General features: G+C 39.6%; 1 protein-coding gene and 1 long non-coding RNA gene across 2 annotated transcripts in view; both read left to right on the top strand.

Moving 5' to 3' along the window:
* LOC134564912 (uncharacterized) overlaps positions 1-25,048 on the top strand; it is a 119,244-nt gene that overhangs the window by 53,522 nt on the left and 40,674 nt on the right. The gene's annotated exons all lie outside the window — the stretch shown is intronic.
* LOC134564873 (17S U2 SnRNP complex component HTATSF1-like) lies at positions 10,538-24,713 on the top strand. Its single transcript, XM_063424147.1, has 9 exons — positions 10,538-10,918; positions 14,474-14,678; positions 14,991-15,038; positions 16,049-16,203; positions 18,562-18,725; positions 20,327-20,426; positions 20,965-21,054; positions 21,540-21,677; positions 22,049-24,713. The coding sequence occupies exons 1-9, from the start codon at positions 10,559-10,561 to the stop codon at positions 22,331-22,333; spliced, it is 1,545 nt and encodes a 514-aa protein (XP_063280217.1). The 5' UTR covers positions 10,538-10,558; the 3' UTR covers positions 22,334-24,713.

Below are 25,048 nucleotides of genomic sequence, written 5' to 3'. Positions count from 1 at the left end.
TTGATGGGAAAAAGCAGGCATTTACAGTAGATACAGGTGCTACTCATTCTGTTCTGAATGAACGGTTAGGACCTTTGAGTGACACTACCATACAGGTAGTGGGGGCTACAGGACAAGTAGAAGAAAGACCCTTTTTGCAGCCTTCACATTTAAGATTTAGAGGAAAAGAATGGGATCACCAATTTTTATATATGCCTAACTCCCCTAAACATCTTTTCAGGAGAGATTTACTGTCATTTTTGAATGTCAAGATATCTTTTGATCAAGGTAGGGTGAAATTAGAATTCCCAGAAAAAGAGATTGCTAAGCTTTTTGTGATTAGAGAAGTAGACCCCTCTCCAATACCTAAAGAAATTGAAGATGCAGTAGTTCCCTGGGTATGGGAAACGGGAAATCCAGGACGGTCCAAAGCAGCGGAGCCGGTGGTAGTAGAGCTGAAAGAAGGGGCAAAACCGGTCAGGGTAAAACAATATCCAATTAAATTGGAAGCAAGAAAAGGGGTAGCACCTTTGATCACTCAGTTCCTAGCCCAAGGAATTTTACAAGAAAGTGAGTCAGAATACAACACTCCAATTTTTCCAGTACAAAAACCAAACGGTAAGTATAGGTTAGTACAAGACTTGAGAGCTATTAATGAAATAGTAAAGGACATTCACCCAGTGGTAGCTAACCCGTATACATTGTTAACATCTGTGTCAGAAAGATTTAAATGGTTTTCTGTGATTGATCTCAAAGATGCATTCTTCTGCATCCCTCTGGCATTGGAAAGCAGAAAATATTTTGCATTTGAATGGGAGAGTCCCGACACTGGAAGAAAGAGACAGCTTACCTGGTCTCGGCTACCTCAAGGTTTCAAAAACAGTCCTACAATATTTGGAAATCAGCTGGCAAAGGAATTGGAAGTATGGAAGACAACGGAGGTAAGAGAATCTCCTTTCTCTTATGTGGTATTGCAGTATGTAGATGATATCTTTCTAGCAACAGAAGAACAAGAAATTTGCCTCAAGTTGACAATTGCACTGTTGAACATGCTAGGCCAAGCTGGCTACCGGGTATCAAAAGAGAAGGCCCAGTTGGTGAAACAAAGTGTTATTTACCTAGGATGTGAAATTACACAGAGTCAGAGAAAATTAGGAATCAATCGAGTAGAAGCTATCTGTGCTATACCACAGCCGAGAAACCACCACGAACTGAGGTCCTTTTTAGGAATGGTAAGATGGTGCAGGCTGTAGATTTTGAATTTTGGGCTCTTAGCTAAGCCCTTATATGAGGCCCTGAAAGAACCGCAGCTACACTGGGACCGACAAAGAAAAAAGGCTTTTGAAGACTTAAAACAGGCCTTGAAAGAAGCCCCTGCGTTAGGCCTCCCAGATCTCAACAAAGATTTTCAGTTATATGAAAGGCAAAAATTAGCACTTGGGGTACTGGCTCAGAGACTCAGATCTTGGAAACGCCCGGTGGGGTATTTCTTGAAGCAACTGGACCCAGTTAGTGCTGGATGGCCGTCATGCTTGCGGGCAGTTACGGCCACAGTGATCCTCATTCAGGAGGCCAGAAAATTGACTTTGGGGAGGAAAATAGAGGTATTTGTGCCTCACATGGTACTGGCAGTTTTAGAACAAAAGGGGGGTCACTGGCTTTCGTCCAGCAGGATGCTACAATACCAAGCAATCCTGAGAGAACAGGACGATGTGGAGCTGAAAATGACTAATCATGTTAACCCAGCAGAATTTCTCCGCAGTGAGCAGGAAGAAAGAGAACTGGCACATGATTGCATGGAAGTGATTGAACAGGTGCATGCTAGCAGAATCAATTTAAAGGACACCCCAATGGAAGACCCAGACTGAGAATTGTTTACTGATGGATCCAGTTTTGTGGAAAATAGAACCAGGTGGCTGTAATGCATGTTAGAGGACATCAGAAAGAAGACGGAAAAATTTACGAAGGGAACCGGACGGCAGATTGGACAGCTCGGGATGTAGCTAGAGAAGTATGGACTCAAATGGCCTTAGTACCAATTAAAGTGAACCCAGTAACCCCACATCTATTACAGGAACCAAAGTACTCTCCAGACGATGAAAAACTAGCATCATTGCTGCTAACCCAAAAGAATGCAACCGGATGGTATGTAACAGGAACGGGACAAGTTGTAGTGCCTGCCAGAATCATGAAGGCAATCCTGAAAACAGAACATAATAAATGCCACTGGGGAGCAGAAGCATTAGTAAAATTTTTAAAAAGAGAAGTGATTTCTAACCAGATGTTAACATTGGCAAAATGAGTGAATGCCATGTGTCCAATTTGTTTAAGGAATAACCCAATAGTTAGGAAACAGATTCAGCTAAGGAAATTGCAGATGGGACCAGAACCAGGAGATTACTGGCAAGTAGATTTTTCAGAGTTACCGAAAGCACAGAACTACAAGTATCTTTTAGTATATGTATGCACCTTTTCAGGCTGGCCTGAAGCCTTCCCTTGCCGAACAAATCAAGCAAAGGAAGTGGTCAAAACACTGTTGAAGGAAATCATTCCAAGATTCGGGGTGCTGTTAGGACTGTCATCAGATAGAGGCCCACATTTTATAGCGGGAATTGTACAAGAGGTAGCTAGGGTGCTAGACATATCCTGGAACTTACACACCCCATGGCGACCTCAATCTAGTGGCCAGGTAGAGCGGATGAATCAAACAATTAAAGAACAAATTAAGAAAATTTGCCAAGAGGCAAAAATACAGTGGCCACAGGCATTGCCGTTAGCATTGCTCAGAATCAGAGTCAAACCCAGGGAGCGGGTGGGAGTTAGTACATATGAAATTCTATACAGGAAACCATACCATGCTACTGTGTTAAAAGGGGATCTGCATGTGCAAGGTGATCAGACAATATTCAGTTATGTCATGTCATTAAATAAAATCCTTAATGCCTTAAGGGGAACTCTGCAATAGAACCGACCTATGCCACTGGAGAATCCAGTGCATGACATTCAACCAGTAGAAAAAGATATCTCTCAATTAGAAATCGTTGAATCCAAAACAAAAGATATTGAAAAGGAAGCACAACATAATTAGATCAGAGAAATTTTTGAATCTTTAGGGCTTCAGGTTTCTGGATGGGTTTCGTCTGTAATACAGTACATTTTGTTGATTGTAATTCTGTTATTAATTGTTTGGCTAGTATATAAGTGTGTTTTAGGAGTCATCGAGAAAGAAACAAAACGTACCAGAAGAGTGATGAAAGCCTTGACAAGAACCAACAAGATGCAACTGTCTCACTTGACTCCTCCGAAATATGAAGATGTCCTTAGGCGAGAGAACTCAGCATTTGAAAGACCCGATGACGACTGAGAATTGAGCATCCTTGCAGAAGACTGAAGAATGCTCAAAAGGGGGGAGTTGTTGCCATTTGATTAAAATAAACTGTATTTAGCTAGTAGAGAACCTTATAGTTGACATTAGTAGTAGTAGTCATGCTAAGGCTTGGTAGGCCGCGTGTAACCTGCAGATGAACTTTATGGTGAAACTTGTAATGTAAGCAGTGTAGCTAAGAGATAATCACTTATCTAAGGAATGTACTTTTTGGCAGGAACCTAAGTGTCAAGAAGATAGTAGTACCAGGTGTTAAAATTAAGTAAGATTTTGTTGCGATGAAGAAATCATGTAAAGAAACATATAAAAACCCTGTGAAATTTCTGTGAGATGGGGCTCTGACTTTGGACGCTAGTCCCAGGCTCCCAGGGCCCTCAATAAAGCACCGCATAAACGACTTCGGTTGTTTGTGTTTTCTTCGGATCGGGCAACACTGGGACCAATCACCTGCTTGTTTCACACCCCCTACCCCTCGGTTTTAAAAGTGGGCACAGGCTTTGTCTCAGGCTCTTTTTCGTCCCCCCGTCTTGAAGAATTAATGTCTCTGAGATTCATATGAGAGAGAGCTTTCCCTAGTCCTTGCTCTGAAGTCTAGACACTGCAACACCTGTTGCCGTAGAAGAACAATGCTGTTCTGCACCCTCACCTAAATCTGCTGGCAGATTTTGAGAACGGCCCCTGGCACACCAGGAATTAGAGCTAGCTAGGGTCTACCAGCACGTGTCACTGTCAGTCTCAGGCAGCATGCATGGCTCAGAAATCAGTGTTACACTGCTAACAGACCATAGCATCATGAAAGAAGAGGAAAATGATAAGTCCATGTGGAATGAGGAATGATAGAAACCAAGTCATTGCGATCAAGTGACCACTACTGGGATCCTGAAAAGAGGCGCCATGACTTGCCCTGTCTGTGAACGTGTGTTCTTAAGGAGTTCCTCACATTTCAAAATAAAGAATAATGAAATCAAACTGTGTAGAGGAAGAAGCTGCAACAGCTGAACTTTCCAGCATAAGTTCAAAGGGATTACTCATGTTCCCAGACATGAACACAGATTCCTAGCTGGAATTTCTGGACTGGGCAGAAGAGGACTTAGCAGAGATGGTGCAAGAATTGTCAGTAAGGATGGTTTTGTTCTTGGTGACTTGCTCTTTGAGTCATGACTGAGAGCTCCCTCTGACAATTACTTGCATCTACAGCAAGAAAGTAAAGCCACTTGGTCATTACATGATCAACCAGGCACATTTTTGATTCATGTATTTTCTTGTCCTGAATGTTAAAAATAGGTAAACACATGAGAAAGAATGCTAAAATTAAAGAAGACTAAGGTTTATAGCACTGTGAAATAAAAAAAGAAAAAGCAGCATGGGCCAGTGTCACAGATGACACGAAAAGAACCAAACAAGGACACACTGTTGAGTGAAGCAGGAAAAAAGGCGAGTTTATTTACAAAACTCAGTTTTATACATTTCCTATGGTGCCTGTGGATTGGAGGATGGAATTCCACCTCTCAATCAACATTGGTCAAGCCAACTGTCAATCAACTTTCTCCTCCCACCTAGAACTATGTAAACAATAAAAGAGAGCAAAACATGGCCTTTATTTATAGTAGAAAGTGTGATAAAGTAAAATTTCTGACTCCAATATGAAGAACATTACAGAAGGCTTAGAAAAGTCTTCAAAACCAGGGTGACAGGCCAGATCCACAGTAGCTGTTGCTCTGTCAGTGACTTTGAAATTCTGGGTAAGAGCTGATTGCTTTGTAGTGAGATGGATGTTCCTAAGGAAGTCAAGGGAACGAGCAGGTGATCATCTCTCTGAGAAAGTTTTAATCACCTTTAACCACACTTGTAAAATTCTTTGTGATGTATGGGTAAAACACCTCAATAGTGCCGAATTCTTTATCATTACAGTGATTTAATATCAAGAAATTGGGGTGGATCTGTATCAAGAGTTCTATTTGGGATTTACAGTGCACTTCTGAAGTGCTCAAACATCCCCTCCTGCCTTACTTTACCTTTATCCCAAAGTGCTCTTGAGTGCACAACCTGGATTTCTCTCAGATGGAACTGTATGTCCAATCCACTGAACCAGACTAGAGTGAGTTTGAAGCGAAAAATGTACAGTGTTGAGAGTCAGACTAACCCTTTACCCGCACAGATCCACTCCTCCTGTAGTGTATGTGGTTGTATCTAAGTGATCTGCACATATTCAAGCCCACTGGGAGAGCTAGATTTTTCTACTATACTAATTTTCTATTCTTCAATTTGTATCCCTTTTTAATGTAAGGATAGGCTGTCTTAATGCCATAGGCCTTCTAATCTCAAATCCACTGATTTTATGACTGGGCTTGAAGAGGCAAATCAGGACAGCCTGATCCATGCCCAGCAGCACTGCTGACAGGGACTGCCTTCTCATCAAGAAGTACAGGAGGCAAGTCTTCCTACCCCATGTTACAAAATATTTGAATGGCACTTATTTTTATGAATTCTGTGTTCCCTGAACCAAAATTTTGGTCTGTGGAAGCTGATGATAGAAAACACAATAGATTTTCCATTGTTTAAGGGACTTCTATTCCAGAAAAGAATGTGTGTCAAAATATAGAAGTTGCAACATATGAATTAAAATAATTCTGTCAGTCACAGAAGCTTCAGTTTTAACTAACCCTTGAAGGTATAGCCCCCTTTCAACTGCACAGAGCCCCTTAGCAACATATGGCTGGAAATCCATCCACTCATGCACTATTAACTAAGTTGATTATAAGATGAGAAAATGTATTTACAGACTCTCTCTGTTGCCTGCTCTAATCAGAAAAATAAAGCCAAACTATTAAATCCAGGGGTATTGCAATACAACCTCTGTCATCATTGCAAACCAGTTAATGACAGACCAGTTTAATCCCATCCAACCTGGCCTTGTTTTACTACAGTCCTCATGTTACAAGCTGCAAGGCTACAAGCAGTAATTTTCAAATGGATTCCTCCTTTTATTGTACCAATTGCATACCAGGCTATAATCACTGAAATAAATGGAAATCCAATAGCACAGAAATACAATTTATGGCAGAGCAGACTCCAGAGACCTTATTTTACTCTCTTTGTCTCAATGTAACACATTGCCTGGTAGAGAGCTATGTACAAATATAAGAAACATGTTGCACTGCTATTTTCTTCTTCTCTCTTTCCTTCATGGAGCTGCAGGGTGAGACTGAAATAAGTAGATAAGCCTACACGCTTATAAACCTACATTTATCTTCCTGGATCTTACTAAAGGGAATTCTAAACAAAAGAAATATCCACCAACAATACTGTTGCTTGCAGCATTCTTTATTCTAGCTTAGTAATGCCTTTGGGAAACATCTACATGTTTCTGGACTTCACAATTTGTCTCTGTCAGAGACCAAATTTCTCACTGCAAAATCTTTTGCTACACCTCACAGTAGCCCTTAAAACCCAGTTTCCTAATTCACCATCTTTCTTCCTTCGCATGCAGCTACTTTTAGCTTCTGTAACTACTCCTCTAACTGGATTGTCTTTCTACTGCTAATATATCCTGTTACAAAACTGATGGTTTTGCTATATTCTGCAGATGTTCTGTTTAAAGACTGGCAATATTTCATGCCACAATTTAATTATTCTGTGTACTTTATGCTTTGATAATTCTGTACTTTCAAATCTTCATGGCATGATGTATTGGAGTGATATATGGGTCAACATATATTTTTTATCTAACCAGTCTGATCTTATTCATTCCATCTACTCCCCACAATATCATTATCCATAAAATGTCTCCATATTACTATGAGTGGATTTAGGGGAAAAGGGTTGTTTCCTTTGCAATCTTTTCTCAGTGTTCCAAAACCAGGTTCTTTGACCCCTAAGTAATACAAGTGTAATTCTATAAGAATGTATGGAAATACCATCTCTTTACACAAATATTGAGAGTTTTCTAGCAAATAAAAGATGAATAATTAGAGATTCACTGTTTATGTCCACAGCGTAAGAACAGGTAGAAAAAAAGGCACAAAGTACTGAAAGGCAGACTCCCTCAAAAGTTGTGTCCATATGGAGTTATACTGAGAAAGTAAATACAATTTCTAGGACATACTTTTTTATAGCTTGTTTTGTGAATGAGATGGACACATTTCATGTTCACATTAGGGACAGTTTTAATATCAGTACTTAATTAATCCCCCCCAAAATCCACCAAAATTAAGAAAACCATGTCAAAGCACTGCTAAAGTGTGTGACTGGGGTATAAAAATTAGTTACACAATTATAGCCATTTGTCTTGGGTTGAAAAATGTAACCAAAAATGTGTATTCTATTTTCATCTGTTGAAACCAGTTGGGAGATATTGTTCTTTATCTCTTGTAACTCAAGGGGGGGAAGAGGGCGGATGCCTTCTGTTAATGGGACAACTGATAACACCAGATAAGGCAGTGCCTTCTTATCTCTTCCTCCACCCCTCCTCCTCCGAGGGACACCACCTGTGAATGGGCCATTTAAGGCCTCTCACGTCTGATAATGTTACTTCATTCCATTGTGAGATGCTCCACTCAGTGGGAGGAGCCAAAGCCTTTCCACCAGCATAAAACCAGCCATCTACAACACCAATTTAGCTGGTTTTCCACTGAATCCTCGGAGGAAGACTGGACCCATCTCGCCAGCACTGGACCCTTTTTTCTACAGGATCATCTCTACTTCACAGAACATCTGTTACTCCAGGAAGACTTATTCGGACTGCTTCCAACACCCTGACAACAGGGTGTCAGGTCGTATCTGACTCTATCAGGGTTTTCTAGGAGTTTTGTTTGTTTGCTTGTTTGTTTTTTTGTACTACTGCATTTGTATTTTTTTTAATATTTCTAGTAAACAACTGTTATTCCTATTCCCATATTTTTGCCTGAAAGCTCCTAATTGCAAAATTGTAATAATTTGGAGGGAGGGGGTTTTTACATTCACCATTCCAAGGGAAACTCCAGGTTTTCCTGGCAGATACCTGTCTAAACCAAGACACCATTATAAAGCTCCGACTCCAATAACTGAAAATGAAGACAAATGTCCCTTAGGTGGTAAGTTTATAAGGGATCACAAAGCAGTCTTTGGACAACTACCGTAATAGACCTGCCAAGAGAAAATTCTTGAAGCATCAAAGACATCATTAACTAGGCTGGATGTTCTTTGTTCAACAGCCAAAGGTTACTAGAACACTATATTTATATCCTCAGCAATTTCATCTGACAGCCTGGTGCCCAGACAGTGAGCTCATGTTCGTCTCTCCCAGCAGAGCTTCACAATCACATCTTTGATTTTATTAATATTCCCGTCTGTATATTTGTTCCTGGTATAGTAATTTCCAGAAAACTTCTGTTTATAGTTTTTATTTCTGAGTGGAAATATTCTTTTGCCCCTGGCAACCAGCCACTGCCAGCTTTGCTGGGGCTGTTCAGCTCAATTTTCATTTATAACATGTACACTGATACATGGGGTTTTATAGCTCTAAGTTAAGGTTTGCAAAAGAAAACATGAAGAGTGTGCTGCATCATCGTCTAAATAGAAATACTTTAAAATACATTAGCAATTAATATTCGGTTTTGAGGTACTGCTGTCTGGGCTGCACTGTAAAAACCACTAGATAGCACTAGATGAATGGCTTTTAAAAGAACTGAGAGTTATTTGTATCTAAAATACTTAAGCATCCACAGACAGAGTACTAATTGCAGACTTCATTAATGCAAAAGGAATTGAGTGTTTTGAAGCCAAGCTTTATCCCACTAATACAACATATCATCCCTTTCCTTAGGGAACACAATTGCTGGACACCCTCAGCCAAGAGGGCAAAGAGGAGCAAAGTGATTTCTTGACATTTAGAGTGCCATTTCAATCTCATTTTTCTATTTTTGGTTCTATCTTTGCCTCTAGTAGGACGTGAGTACATTTCCAGTGCCAAACGGCAGCCAGCCCTGCACAGCACCACTGGCAGCAAGTCGCTTCACTGTCCAGTGTTGTCATAGGTGCAACAGGGAAAAGCATGCAGCAGGGAGGACTTTCTGTGCCCCAAACTTTTATTTATCATGTAAGTAAAGTTGCAGTAGTCCCCATGCAAAGCCCATCAAGGTACAGCTTCTCGCCCAAAGCAGTCTGGAGCGCCAGGGGCAGCTGCCCTCATGCAGAGCCCCGGTCTACGGAGAAACAGCGCTGCAGCCTGAAGGTGAAAGTGTGAAAAACGTGAGATGATTAATTCATGTTCTTATGATAAACTGGAAAATTATAAAGCTGTATAAATTTATATCAGGTAAAAGTCTATGTTTCAGGAGGTTTCTGCAGCAGATGGTGAAACTGACCACCCTGAAAATCAGGCGTCTCCATTCAGAAGGGAACAAAAGACTTTGCAGCCTTCTCAAGTATTGGGAGGGGACCTGTTGAGATGAGCCGGATCAGCAACTCACACCTCGGGAGCCACTTTCACAGACCATCAAGCAATATCACCCATATCTCGAACATTCATCAACTATAAGGATCCATAAAAACTGAATATTAACACATGGACTTGGGAGGGGAGCTCTTTTTCAATCCGACCGGAGACGAATTTCGGTTTGAATAACTAACCAAGAAACAAAGGGAAGTATGGGGAAATATTGCCAGAGGCAGAATAAAGAGTATAAAAACCAAGCCTCGAACATGGCAAATTCGTGAACCCAGCTAGATACACCGGCTGCCAGGTCCTGTGTCTCTGGGGTCACCCTTGGCTCAACTTTTCCCGGGAGAAATTCTGTCAAGTAAGTGTCGCTGTTGTGGAGTTCGTATTGTTTTGTTTTTATTGCTTAAAATTGTTATAATTTGATTCCAAATTTTGTGATTTGAATTTTAATAAACCAAATTATTGAATTTGGCAATAAATTTGTCCTGGCATTTATAACAAAAGGAAAGGGGGGGGGGGGGGAAACGGCAAGAGAAAAAGGGACAGGGCCACTGTGGCGACCGCCCCTGTCCCATGGCGGACCCACTGACCTCAGGGCCCGCCCAGAGGCGGGAAAACATGCCCCGTCCCTGACCCGCCCCCTGCTTGCGCTCGCTCCGCCCTCCCCAGGAAAGGCTCTCCATTGGTTCCGCCGCTCCCCGCATGACCCGCCACCGCTCGTCTCATTGGCTACAGTTCGAGGTGAAGGGGCGGAGCGGGCGGAAGCTACGGCGATGGGTGTTGTGTTTCCGGTGTTGTGTTGTGCGGGCGCTGGGGTCTGGGATTGTCGCGGCGGCCGCGCGAGGTACGGGGTTGTCTGCGCGCGCTGCCGCCACCGAGAGAGACGGCCCGGCCCGGGCCGGGCGTGCCTCAGCCGGCGGCGGAAGGGGCGCGGGTGCCTGAGGCCCAGTGAACGGGGCAGGATGAGCGGCGAGGACGGAAACGAGGAATTTTACCGGCAGCTGCAGCTCCAGCAGCAGTACGAGGCCAAGCCAACCGAAGGCGAGAGTGAGTCCGACCCCTTTACCTACGTGGACCCGGCGGACGGGGCGGTCTACGAGTGGGATCTGGAGAAGAAGGCCTGGTTCCCCAAGGTGGGTACAGGGGAGCCCCGAGGAAGGGGGAGAAGAAGGAGCAGGTGATGCCGGATCTCGTCGGTACGGAGTTGTCTGCATTCAGCCACATCGTGTCTGCTGCGAGGTCTCAGCAGCACCAAAACACGCCTTTTTACAGGGAAAGCCACAGTGTCGTCTCTGTCGTTAACCGGCTGCGCTGTTGTGAAGAGCTGGGCGTTGGCTATTCGCCTTGGCGGAGAATCTGTAGAGTTGCTTGGGCCTGGGATGAAGTCACTGTTACATTTGTGGATATTGATCGGAGATGCCTGGGATGTGTTTAGGTCTTTGCCACAGTACCTGTGGTGATCCTTATGTGGGCAGTGTAGAAATGAATTAGTATGTTACAAGGTCTAGATTAAAATAGAGTAGTATTATGCCTCTTTTATTGTTATCTGAAAATGATGTAAAATAAAAGATGTGTTGTTTAATCTCGTTCAGTCTTACAAGTGCAATTGAAAAATAAGTGTATTTGTCGTAGTGGCATTCCTCAGCATGGAAATACATTACAGTTTCTAATTTTTTAATGTATTAAATGTTTTAAGTATAAAATATGATCTTGCTATAGTAACATGGCTCTTTAAGGGGTGAACGAACATAAATTTAATATGTTGAGCCAATCTACTGATCTGCAAGTGAAATAGTTTTGTTACCATATAGCAATGAATGAGGGCAATTAATTTAATATTAAGACATTTTATGGCATCTACTTGATGGATGTAATGTGCCAGTTCTAGTTTGTGACTGAATTCATTGCAATTCAGAGAATCACAGTGAAAGTGAAGCCTGTAGTGCCAAATTTGAATGTGTAAACCTAGGAAGGTGTCTGTAGAGCAGATGGCTTTTGGAGGGGTAAAATCCAGACTCACCAAGTGGAGCAGTGGAGAAATGAGTATTCCTGGCTCCCTTTGGGGTCCTATATCTGCTAAGCACAGTCATCTGCAAAAGGGTTTTTCCTGTTTTGCTCCCATTTCTTCCCCTTCTTCTCACCTGTCTTTTCAAATGTGTCTCTTGTCAGTAGCATTTGTCTTTCCTAAATGCTTTTTTAATCTGTTCTGTCTTGGAGAGGAGATAACATTAAGGGTTGGACAGGTTAAATAGTAGCAGAAGAGTTCATTAGTAAATATGATGTATGATAGAAATTGGTGACCTATCCATGACCCACAGTGCTGCACAAAGATTCTTTACCCAGTTGGATGCCATCAAGTTTCTCAGGTTACTTCTTTTGGCTGATGATTACTACTAGAATTTTTTATCCAGATAAACGGAGGAGGCTGTTGTAACCAGAAGCTGTACTTCTTTCTCCATGGGCAGTAATGAAATTTTTAATTTCTGTTTCTTGACAAAAGATGAAAATATTCTGACTGGTCTAAGTAATTGTTATCTACAGAATGGGATTGCACTGCTGCTGTGCTTTGGGAATACAGTGTCTGCTGAACTTCCACTAAAGCATATTTCAAAGCAGTGCAAGAAGTGCATGATATTATCTGCCAGCATTACCCAGAAAAATTTGGACACAATAAAATATTTAATAGAAGCAATTGTAACATTGTTTATTATTTAATTATTTTTATTTTAATGGTACTGTATTGATGAATACCAACTTTTTTGGTGCTTCACAGACATAGCACAAAGTAACATGTGGAATTCATCTGCTGCTTGCATCACTTGCTGTGAAAATACAGATGTTGGCTGTCATCTGCAAACACAGGGTATCTGTTCTTCATTTGGTTAATCTATTCCTTTCCATTTCAGTGGGACCAGCAGTTAATTACATGCTCACATGTCCTGTAGTATTGTGATTGTTTTCCTATAAGCTTAATCACCCAAACTGCATGACTGTGTAGGTGTGTAAGTAGGACTGATGTCTGTGATGTTCTCCACCAGAATTGGATTGAAGTCCCCAGTAAGTAGTTCTGTGACTACTCGTTCCTCGTGCTGTCATTGTATGACAGAAGTTCCAATAAAAGCCTCTGTATAAACTCCTCTGTGCTTGTAAAAAGACATTTTAAGGTGAAGTAGTGGTAATGGTTATATGGTAGGATGATAGCATTTTATGCAATAAACATCTTTGTTACTGAGTGGCAAAATTAGTTAGTCCAGGGTAGATAATTTGCTAAGAATAAATGGAGGTTTACACAGAATGCAGTTTCCCCAGAAGCTGAAAAGTAATCCTGTTGCAGGTTTAATCACTAATTTACCAGTAGGTTTTCTGATGAGAATAAATAATGTTCACCAGCAAGTATAGAAGCTTCTTTATTCTCTGGATCTCATCAACTGTGGCACGAAGGATTTGCAAAGATGGCTAAGGTCAAAGATAATGAACCTGATTTGAGCAGTCTTCCTTTTTTTTCACTAAATGTGGTTGTACTTTTTCTTGATGCTGTTATACCTGTAAGAGCAGCCATTTACATTATTGAGGTGTGTGGCAAATCTTGTTTAGCCTAAGAGCTATTTTGTGCTAACCTTTAAAGTTATGTGGTGCCATGGCATCTTGCATTATTCCTGACAAGCTTGGTACTGTCGATTTTGCATTTCTGATTTGTCATAATGAAATTTTACAGTTGAATCATCAAGCTTCAAATCACTATGGAAGATGAGATTATATTTTCATCACAGACTTGAAATTGCTCTCTTACAATAGCTTAATGGCATTAAGTTTTGTTCCCTTTTGAATACAGATGAAGCAAGTGCAGCAAAGGTTAAAGTCAGATAAAATTTTCAAAGGTTAAGGCTCAGTTTTGAGAAAAAATATTTCAGAGTGTACAACTTCAGAAAATACTTCATAATGTGGGGATGCTAAGAAACACAGCTATGATGTATCTCTTTTGCATGTGATTGCTAGTGGCTGGAAGTACTGGCTGTAATTTGTGGTTTTTTTCCTTTTATTTTGACCTCTAAAACATTGGTCAACCAACCTTATATTTTATCCAAATATAGTCTCTGGAAAAGAGCAAGCTAATTCTTTATCTATTCATAGGATATAAAGTAAATTTATTTATTAATTAATAATTATTACTATTGCCTTAGAAGCAATGTGTTAAAATACATTTCTGCTTAAGTGCAATATTTACTGCCTGTCAACACAAATATTTGTCATCTCTGGAAATGATTCCATGAAAAGACAGATGCCTGCAAATGTCAGTCATTCATCATCTGGGGATAAGTTGTTGTCTTACCATCAGTATCACTTTATCACTTCACCACGGCCAGGAGCGCTTGGTTTCTGTCCTTCAGGCAGATCCAATTCACATGGAAAGCAGAAAGCTTTGTTTGAAAAATGGCAGAACTTGTGAAATGTTTGTGTAAAAACTACATATGCTGTATGGAATTTGTGTCTTGGTCTAATTCAGGTAATGCCTGAACTGATTGTTCTTGCGTGTATGGCTTTGCAAAGATAATTTTAAAAGTTTTAAAATATTGTTATTTTCTATGTTGCCAGATTAGAAAATGAGCGTCACCTAACTAACGTTAAAATTCAAACCTGAATTTACAGTTCTTTGAAATTCTGTATTAATTTTCCTAATTTCTTTTCAGATAACAGAAGATTTCCTGGCAACCTATCATGCCAACTATGGCTTCCACGCAGATAAGACAGATACTGTGTCTGCTTCTGGTACAGCCTCTGAAAGTAAGCAACCAGTAAGTTCTAAGACATCAGGAACACAACTATCAGCAAATGAGACAGGACGAAAACAAACAGATCAAAAACAAAAATCGGAAAAAAGGAAGCTAGAGCCAGGTAAGTGACAAAGCACTTCCCTCTGTGTAGGCTGTGACCTGTATTGTACTGAGGGAAAATTGGCAGTTGATCATTGTTATCTGGTACAGCAAAGATAAGGTTGTGCTGGTAATTTGCAGAATGGTTCTAAAATTGTGTAGTACTTCATACGTATCCTCCTGAATCTGTATACAAAGGGGAAAAAAGCAAATTAAGGCATGTTCGCAGCTTCTCCGTGAGCAAGCAAAAATTCTTATAAATCTGATGGAATATAAATGTGTATGCTCCCATGTTTAATATATTACCATAACTGAGTTAAATTCTTGTGTTTAGGGTGGTTTCATGTTGAAGAAGACAGAAACACAAATGTTTATGTGACAGGTAAGTAATAGTGTTTATTTACCTACTTTGAACTAAAGATGGTAAAAGAGACTCATATATACCTCTAATATTATCTATTCAGTCTGTCACTTGCAAACTACTTAATGTTATATTTCTCACTGCATAATGTCTTTGTGACCTTTAAATTGCAGATGTGGGAAAGAAGTAGAATGGATGTTTTCCGTGCTTTTATCTGTTAAATGGGGTATTCTGTGAGCTGTCAGCCAAGTCACTAATTTATTCTTTTGTAAGAAAAACAATTGCTGCAGGCTTTTAAGGGATAAGATAATGACAAGTTTATGATGAAATAGTGGATCACCTATACACATCACTTAATCTATAATTTTCATTTGCTCTAATAAATAATTATTAGGTAAGAAGGATGAAACAGTAAAAAAAGGCAGGGAACAGACTGAGAAAGTAATGTGAAAGCTCAAATTAAATTATCCGTGCACTTATTGTGGTGTTTTTCTACCTCTTGGATGGTGGGGTGCTATCTCTAGATGCTTATACTTAGGTGCACTTGGTGATTGTGAGCAGTCACAGGGGTGCATATACTTGCATTTTCAAAAATCTTCATGCAGGCCAAACTAGCATGGGACATCCACATAGCTTTCTCATTCATTTTGTTTTTCTTCTTATCCTCAATTCAGACTTTAATGCAGTGGAACTTGGAGCTTGGGCACAAGAGTTACATTTGCAGAGGCCTTTGTGTCCTCTGCAGTGTTGATGACGTGTGGCAATAAATCTCTAGGTGTGCATATTAGGGAGCACAGAGATCTTTCTGTGCATTACACCTATGACAAAGTACAAGAATTTTCCAGATACTGATATGAAGTAAATGCTTAGAAGGTGATGCCCAAGGGCAGTGGTTTCTTGCAGCATATGTGAAATGTTGTCCTTTATTTTGATATATTTTGTTTAAAGAAGCACTATGGGAAGATTTGTTCTAATGAGATTTTTTTAAAAATAGACCATATTTACGCCTTCTGTTTGAATTTATTTTGTAGGTTTACCTCCAGACATTACGAAAGATGAATTTGTACAAGTCATGTCAAAATGTGGTATCATCATGCGAGATCCTCAGACAGAAGAACACAAGATCAAACTGTACAAAGATAAGGAAGGAAATCTTAAAGGAGATGGTCTCTGTTGTTATCTGAAGGTCAGTGGTGCACTGAAATGCAGTTTTCCATTCTGTTGAAGGCACATATGGCCATTGTTTCAGAATCATATTCAGAAGATCCTTGAAAATCTAAAGCACGATTTGGAATATAGGTGTCTGTTTTAAAGATTTACTCCAGAAATTCCCACTTACTTCATTTGTTTCCTCTTATCCAACCTCACCCTCCACCTGGAAAGGGCCATAATACCTGCTGAACATGTCTCTACATGCTCCTGTCTTGGGTGCCCTAGATTATGGGCTGAAATGGGAGGCTCCTCACCTTTTACTTTGAAAATATGCCACTCTGTAACCAAGAATACAGAAATAACAAGCCAGGAAGGAACATACTGCAGTCCTGTATTGACAGCTTTTAATTGAGAACTGGTTTGGTTCAGAACTGTGCTTTCATTCTTTATTAAGCTATAAAAGCTTAGGCGGCAGTACTGTTTCCTTATGTGTTTCACTTGTGAATCATTTGGGAAGTTGGTGATTGCAAGTGCAGCCAGCTTTAGTTCTGCAAGAAGCACCAGGCAATACTAAATCAAATGGCTTGTAGTCTGTGCTATTTTTGTAATTGTAGTAGTTAGGGCTGCGGAGTGCACCTGCATAAATACTGTCTGCACTCTAAAGGACTTTTAGGAACACATTAAAAATTACTTAAGAGTCTCAACATATGCTGTTCTTGGAAAAGTGATACAAGTTTTATAGGAAATCAGTCCCCTGAAACCTTTTTATTCTTGCTTTTAAGTTCATCAGCTTGCTTGGATATTGCAGCTTAGCGTCTATGACATATTTGAATGAAATATATGCAGCTGTGTCATGGGTTGGCACTGGCCAGATGCTAATGCACCTATGAATATATGTTTTTCCTAACAACTATTGTGGGATGTGATCAAGAACAGAGCAGAGCAGGCTTAAAACTTGAAAACAGGAAAAAAAACCTTTATTATACTACATAAGAACAGAAATAGAAAAAGAAAAAAAAAAACCCTAAACACACACAAAAACAGAAATGAAACCTTCCCAGAACATTTCTTCTCCTCCCCCAATTTCCACCCCCTACATGTTACCCTCCATAGACCAAAACCTTGGGTTTTAAATCAATCACCACTCAAAAAAACCAATCTTCAATTCAGCAAGGGAGAGAGGAGTCTCTCTCGCACCACAGACTGTTCTTCAGAAAACACGGGTCCACCCCTTATGTGTTTCCATGTCACTCATGGCACCACCTGGAGAAGTCTGCTGTGGTGACACTCTCTTTTCCATGTCCAGTGCTCTCACCACTGTCCATGGGCCAAAGCTGCATATAGGGCTCTTTTAAGGATGCTTGCATGCTGAGCTCTCCCCATCTTTCCCCTGGGGCCGAGGGTTTCCAGGAACAGAGCTCTTCTCTGTTCGCTCCACTCTTACAGTGTCAGTCACTGCAGCAAAGTCAAGCTGGTTGCATCCACCCAAATGCAGTTTATGTTCAAAGAGACTCAAGTTCAGTCTACGGCTAACATTATGCAAAAAAAGTCCAGCCTAAAAGCCACTCCTCTTCATCACTGCCCATCTGGGATTCTTTTCATCTTCCTTTGTCATCTCAGTCCCAGGCTGTCTCTCTCTCTCTCTCTCTCTCTCTCTCTCTCCTTACAAACCACCAGCCACGAGAATCAATGTCTAGAAAAGTTTTCTTCTGCCAAGAAAGAGTTAACAGTTCCTGGCTCCCAGCAGGGTCGCGGACTCGGCACATCTCTACACAGCCGGGAACTTTTCTTCCCCCCAACCCCCCCCGCTCTTTCTTTGCTGCTGGCTGCTGCCAATCTGCCAATGTCCAAAGCTCTGAAGCAGCAGTCTCTCTCCTGGGGGGGGGGGGGGGGGAGAGGACTGGGACGGAGGGCACCTCCACAGTCCTCCACCTTTCCATCTTGAAGAGGCCCCGCGTGGCCTTTGTCCTCCCCTCCCCCACCCAGCCCCGTGAGCTGGGAGGGAAGGGCAGAGATGTGTTCTCACCTCACCACCGGAAACAAAAAAGAGGGCTACTCCCTCTGAAGTCCTTGCTTTTAACTCCTTGTGTTCTCAGAGGCGTGTCCACAAAACCTGACCACTGATTGGTTTGCCCACAACTTCCTGGAAAACTTACTTCCCCCCCAAACCAGGGCAAGCTGCTTTTGGAAGTATTAGTCGATTACAACAGGAGTGAAGAAATACTGGGTTTTGATCAAGAAAACAGTGCCAGCTGTGTGTCAGAAGAAAGCATTATGGTTTTCAGTGACAGGGACTTGATTCTTAGCACAGTTTACTTAATGACATGTCATTGGAATACAATTTGATTTCGCCATGTGCTTTAAAGTTGTGCTTTTTTTTATCTTCTAATAGAGAGAATCAGTTCAACTTGCTTTGAGGCTTCTGGATGAAGCAGAAATCCGAGGCTATAAATTGCATGTGGAAGTTGCAAAGTTCCAACTGAAGGGGGAGTATGATGCAAGCAAAAAGAAAAAGAAATGTAAAGACTACAAGAAGAAGTTGTCACAACAGCAAAAGTTTGTATTTTTTATTTCAGTAAAATATTGCTTGAATTCTAAGTGCTATTAGTAAAGTGGTGCTTTCTTTCAAATACAGTGCTAAGTTTTGCAAAATTAAATCTTGTCTGACAGTGAAATAGCTTAACTATTGCATGTTTGAAGGGGACTAACTCCTAGATTAAATGTTGATAGAATGAACTTTGTGATTCACACATTAAAACAATACGTAGGGAGCAATGGTGCCTTCAGATGTAGAAGAAAATATTACAGCTCTGGGGAAATAAAAGACTCTCTTCCTCTTCAGTGGATAAGAGCATGCGAGTCCTCTCACAATATCTGGGCTTACTGTTGAAAGGTCATAACACACTGGCTGCTCACATATATTTAGTGCCATACTGCAGGTGTTGCAAAGGGCAAGAAAATAACTGCTGGCTGCCACAGGAGCAAATACTAAAATATCTCTGTAGATTCCCCCAGACATCTCTCTCTGCTATAAAATATACTAGGTTTTGAGTTGTACCTTGTTTCATTGCTTTTGTCACTTAAAAATTGTTGTTCTGCCTCTTGGAACCAAGAAGATGCAGATTAAAGAAGAAAAAAGTTTGAATACTTTTGATATTTTAATGAAAGCAACATTCCATTAAGCATTGTAAATAGTAATGCAGAAATGTTTTCCCATACTTAAGGGGAGCAAAGGCTACGTGATGTCTTATCACTTAAAGCCAGAAGTATATCTGCCTCAAAGATACACTGACGGTTCTTGCTGTAAGAAGTCTCCAGTGTGTTGGCATGTGTATGAAAATTATAAAATTGCATTTGACTGAAATTTGTGTGAATAAAAGGACTGTGTTCCTTTTGAGTTGAGGAGCATAATTTACTGGTATAACTACTCTCATTGGAAATCCAAGTTTTCTTCAGCTAAAGTAGCAGGTACAAGAAGAAACTTAAGATTTCCCCACCTCAATCTATGATCTTGACATTTAAAAGTGTAAGTAAACGTGTGGGGTTTTTTGTAATAGGGTATGAAATAGGCATTTCTACGAGAAGTAAGATTTGCTGTGAGAAGGCAAAGTCCTGGAACAGATGTGCTGGGTTACATGACTAGTTTGTGTTAGTGGCTCTACATTGAGGAAAAAAATACATTTTGTAGTAATGCCTGTGTAGGAGTCGAGGTGTTCTTGCATACTCTTTTAAATAAAAGCAGTTAAATTTTACCTAGGGGAATAGTGGATTTCCTTTTTTCACAGAATAAGTTAAGAAAAAATAGTAAAATACTGACATTTTAGTTGCACTTGAAAACAGCTGGTTCCTTTATCTGAGTTGATATTAGGAAGGAATTAGTACTTCATAAATATTTTGTCAGTTTTAAAAAATACTGTACTTTGAAAAATGATTTATATTTGCTCTATGATCCTTTAAGTACCTTAAAACCTCAAATGTTTTGTAGCAGTAATAAACCTGGGTAATTACTGTGTTTTTTAGATGAATAACTTTTTGTGTCAAAATATATGTTAACATATTGCAAGAAATGCCAAATTAATGATTTTTTTTCAACAAATACTTGTAGAAACTGAAGAGAGCCACAACAATATCTTCTTACTGTTGCTTCATTTCATTAGACAGCTGGATTGGAGGCCAGAGAAGAAAGATGGAGCAACTCGAATGCGGCATGAGCGCATCGTTATTATCAGGAATATGTTTCACCCCAAGGACTTTGAAGTAGGAAGATGCAGTTTGCTTCTGTAGATTGTGTTGTTAGTAGTTAACATCTGAACTTTCTGCCATACAAATTGTAGTAAAATTCTAAGCAGATGAAAACAAAATTAAACTTGCTCTTTGGGAAGGGTGTTCTCCTGTGCCAAACATCTGCTTTAAATTCATTCATTTCTCTCCAAAAGCAAGAAAAAAAAGTTGGTGAGAATGTATTTTTCAAGTCAGAGTTTTTCACTGTCTGAAAAACCTATATATCTGACAATATTCCTTCCTGGGGTGGAAAGAGGAGTAAATAGCAGTAATGGTTAGAATGGAGAAACAAGCACAATATATTAACAAGCACTGAATTTATTAAATTAAATTTATTAAATTCATGTAAGAGCTGTCTGCCAACTCCCAGGTGGTTTTGAAAATGCAGCATAACAGCACTCAATTTATGGATTTTTAACAGATTGACAGATGTGTACCACTGGTGATGGAGCAAAAATAAAGCTCAGAGAAGTGAGTGCTTGTGTTTAATTAATGCTGTGTAATTGCTTTGTAGGAGGACCCCGTAGTACTAAATGAGATAAGAGAAGATCTACGGACAGAGTGTGAAAAGTTTGGTCAAGTAAAGAAGGTTCTCATATTTGATGTAGGTATTTTTAGCTGTTGTGTTGGCAGAATTGATGTAATGTGCAAAGGTGCAAAACATTTAGGCTGCTTTAAATATGAGTGGAGCATTCATTTGGGTGTGTTTACTTCATGGAAACTTGACTTAATCTTTCAGTACTCTAAAACTTTTGGAACTTAATGTCTTGAGCACCTGTCGACTTCAGACTATGTAAAGGCAGACTAACTCTTCCCAGGAGCTTGGATACATGTTACAAGTTTGAAAGTGTATGGATACATTATTTGTAGCTAAGCTAGCTGAAATATTTTTTGTTATCTGTGTTAAAAAATTGTGTTCTGTGTGCCAATAGAACAATATATGGAAACTTGAGAACTGAACTTTTCAAACATGATTATGTATGATCAGAATGGAGCTATATCCTGATTGATTTTATAAGACAATATAAAGGGTATTGGAATTAATGCATTAGTTAGAATATTATTTAATGCAAGTTGCCTTCCTTACAGAGGCACCCTGATGGCGTCGCTTCTGTGTCATTTAAAGAAGCAACAGAAGCTGATCTATGCAAGGTGACTCTAAATGGAAGGTGGTTTGGTGGCCGTCAGCTCAGTGCTGAAACATGGGATGGTGTAACGGATTATCAGGTAGCCTTTCATGGTTCTGTTTTATCAAATATGTCTTCCAAACAGTAAATCTGCTTGAATTCTAGGAGTGCTTGGCATTCCTGTCCCCATACCCTTCCCCTGCCCATGCCTGCATTATCTTGCTTCTCTTCAATAGCTGTAGAATGTCTCCAAAAATCATCCTCAATTATTCAACTTAGCAAAAAATTTGAGGACCTGTTTGAGTACTGAAAGTGTCAACTTAGAGGATTAGCCACTGGATATACAGGTGATTAGTTCACAGTCAGCACTGAGAGATTTCTGTAATATAAATATTTGTTTAATTTCATCTGTGTAAATACTCATTTTGACAAGTATGACTGTGATGATGTGTATAAACACTTCTTTAACAGGTGGAGGAGACTGCAAGAGAAAGGGAAGAAAGGCTTAAGGTGTGGGAGTCATTTTTAGGGGATCCGGATGCAAAGGAGCAGCAAACTACATCTGATTTGGATTCTGCATCAAATCGTGTTAAACTGCCCGAAGGGAAACAACCTCCAGAGGTTAATGACACACCTAAGGAGGATGCAAATGATGATGCTTTTAAGAGGGAGAATAATGGTGAGGGTATTAATGAAGATGGAGCTCCATCCACAGACAGCAGCCTTGCAGGCAGTGATGATGAAGCTGATACATAACATCTTTAATACTTTATGAAAGCATGATTTTTAGGGTGATGTTTGAGTGTATCCCTTTCTTCAGGGTGACTGCAGACAATACTCATATGAATATAGATATATTAGAATGTCATCAACTATGTGCTTTGAAGTTTTCATTAAAAGCAGTATTTAATGAGGTTCTAAAAGTTTGTATTAATTGGCTGTTCAGGTAAAGTAACTCAAGTTGCCAAGAATGCAGTAAAACTCATCAGGCTTCTTTTGTTCTAACTATGATTGTCAGTGTTTCCTCATGTGAGCGTGAAATATGTTCCAACCCTTAAGTTTATGTAACTATATGTAACTTATGTAATGGAAAGCTTTTACAAGATTTGTGGATTGTACTGTTAATTTTCCTGTAGCCCTTGAAACTTAGTATTTCAATAATTTGTGTCCTGGTATGTTGGATCATTTTATGGAACAGGTGCTGTGATCCATATAGGGTGAATGCATTGGATGTGTTGCTATGTATTATGTGGCAGATGATGAGTAGTATCAGGTCACAAGCTTAAAGAAAGTGGCAGACAGTGTTGCCATAGCAACCCTAAGGCAAACTGAGTGAAGAGAGGTTATTAAATCACAGCATTCAGCAAATTAGTTTTTCCTTCCCCTGTTTAGATCTTCTGTTGATGTTGGACAGAGGCTGGAGTTGTGTCAAGGAGACTAGAAATGCATGAACACGTGTTCTAGGCCATAATAACATTGGATTTACACTCTCATGGTCTGTATGCAGTAGATATCAAAATAGGCATTTGATTTTTGTGGTGGCTTTGTTAGTTCTTGCTTTTATATTAGAGTAAGAGTTTTTCATTAACTTTGTTAGCATGATGCATGTGAGTTCTCAACATTTTGGTTTAGCTCTGTGTGCTCTTCACAGTGGGGAGGATCTTCCATATTTCATAAAATTTAAATGCTTTTGGCAGCTCAAACTGCAGTTTGTTGTGCAAAAGTTAGAATACTTTAAATATGCTTTCAAATCATGTTCTTATATGGAAAAAGCAAATGCTAGTCCTCTTCAAAATATTTCCACAAACAAGGACTTAGAAGATAATCTAACTTTAAATATCTTAATAAGTGGCAGGCTTTCAAAAATAACTGGGGAGAGCTGTTTTGAGCATAGTCATTCTTAATTTAGAATTCCACTATTTTGATAAGTAAGGCTAGAAGAACATGGTTTTAGGCACTAAGCAATTAAAAATTCATAGCATGCTGTTCATATGGATGGTTACCAGTACACATTTGCAAGGAGGATCCTTTGAATTTTTTTAATTCATATTGGATTGCGAGAAACTATAGATGTTAATTCCTGTTTCCATCATGAGGTAATCAGAATACTCTGAACATGTTATCTTCAAACCTTGTGCTCTGAGATTACCATATAGATTTTTTCCTGAATTCTATATGGTTGTCTAAGTTTATTTTGTTGGAGGTTTTTAATATATAGTCAATATGTGTGGGTGGCTATGCCAACAAGAGCATCTAAGTTATCACTTGCCATTGTGGTTATAAATTACATCTTTTGAGACAAAAATAGCTGTCATATTTGAATTCAGGGGTTAAAAGTCTGGAGGCTCATAATATGCTGATATGACAAATTTCCCATTTTGAGTTGTATTATAAAGAAGATATGTAGCTCTTGCCAGCTAAAAGAAGTCCATTTTTTCATCTTTCCAAGTGTGTGAATTGTGTGTTTCAGCAAAGCAGGTGTTTGAAGAATTCAGGGAATCTGGAACACTGCCTGGTTAGTAGCTGCACATAGTGGTATATTCAGATACATTTCTGGGTTGTGTTGGTTCTGCCTTAGTTATTTTTATTGGTAAGATGCACCACAGACCTTTGAGAGCTGGAAGTGTTTGCATATGAGGAGTGTAGTTTAGTGTGGTGAGTATTGTATTCAGTGCTCCTTTTTTGCTTCCAGACTCCAGGTTTTAGATCTCTTAGTCTTGTGTTTTGTTTGCTTTTTTTTAAGGGAGCCCAGTTGTCTAACACTACACAGTTAAATCCCTCATTTTACAGTGGAATTACAACTGATATAGGGAAACTTGTGTAATTTATATATACAACTTGTAAAGTTCTATGAAGCCTTATCATGGTATCAGATATGGAAAACAAGGTTAGTGTTAGTGTTTGAAATGAGACTTTGAAAAATAAGGAGTTGTATGTGCAGTAAACCTTCCTCTCTCCAACTGATGTACAAATTTGACTGGCTTGCTGCAGAAGTTCAATGTACTCTTAGTCCTTTCACCTTCTCCTTTAGACTTCACACTGAAGTAGAGCACCAACAATGACTGAGACCAAATGCTTTACTGGCTTTTGTATTAACTAGAATTCTTAATAAATAAAAGCTCTTTTTCCATGCAAATATGTTGTTTTCAAGTGTGGCATTATACTCAAACTTGTATTTTCCTTTTGTCTACCTCCATTTTCCCCAGTAAAATGTAAAAATATATTTTTATAAACTATTCATTGAGTTATTGAGGCATTTAGTAGTCCAAGGAGAGGTTAATGAAGCTGTGACTCTTTTCAGCAGATTTACATTAAAACCAAATTCTTTAGATGTTTTTCCTTTTGAAATGATTTGTGAAATTATTTTGAATTTATGAAATTTTTATAAATCAGTCTGAACAGAAATCAAAAATTTTCACAGAAGTTAAAATTTCTATTTTGAAGTATGATTATGGAATTGTAGTATAGAGC

This window comes from Prinia subflava (genome assembly GCF_021018805.1).
Source record: "Prinia subflava isolate CZ2003 ecotype Zambia chromosome W unlocalized genomic scaffold, Cam_Psub_1.2 scaffold_22_NEW, whole genome shotgun sequence".
Lineage (NCBI taxonomy): Eukaryota > Metazoa > Chordata > Aves > Passeriformes > Cisticolidae > Prinia > Prinia subflava.
The sequence above is the reverse complement of the archived record's forward strand: the minus strand, read 5'-3'. Positions and strand labels throughout refer to the sequence as shown.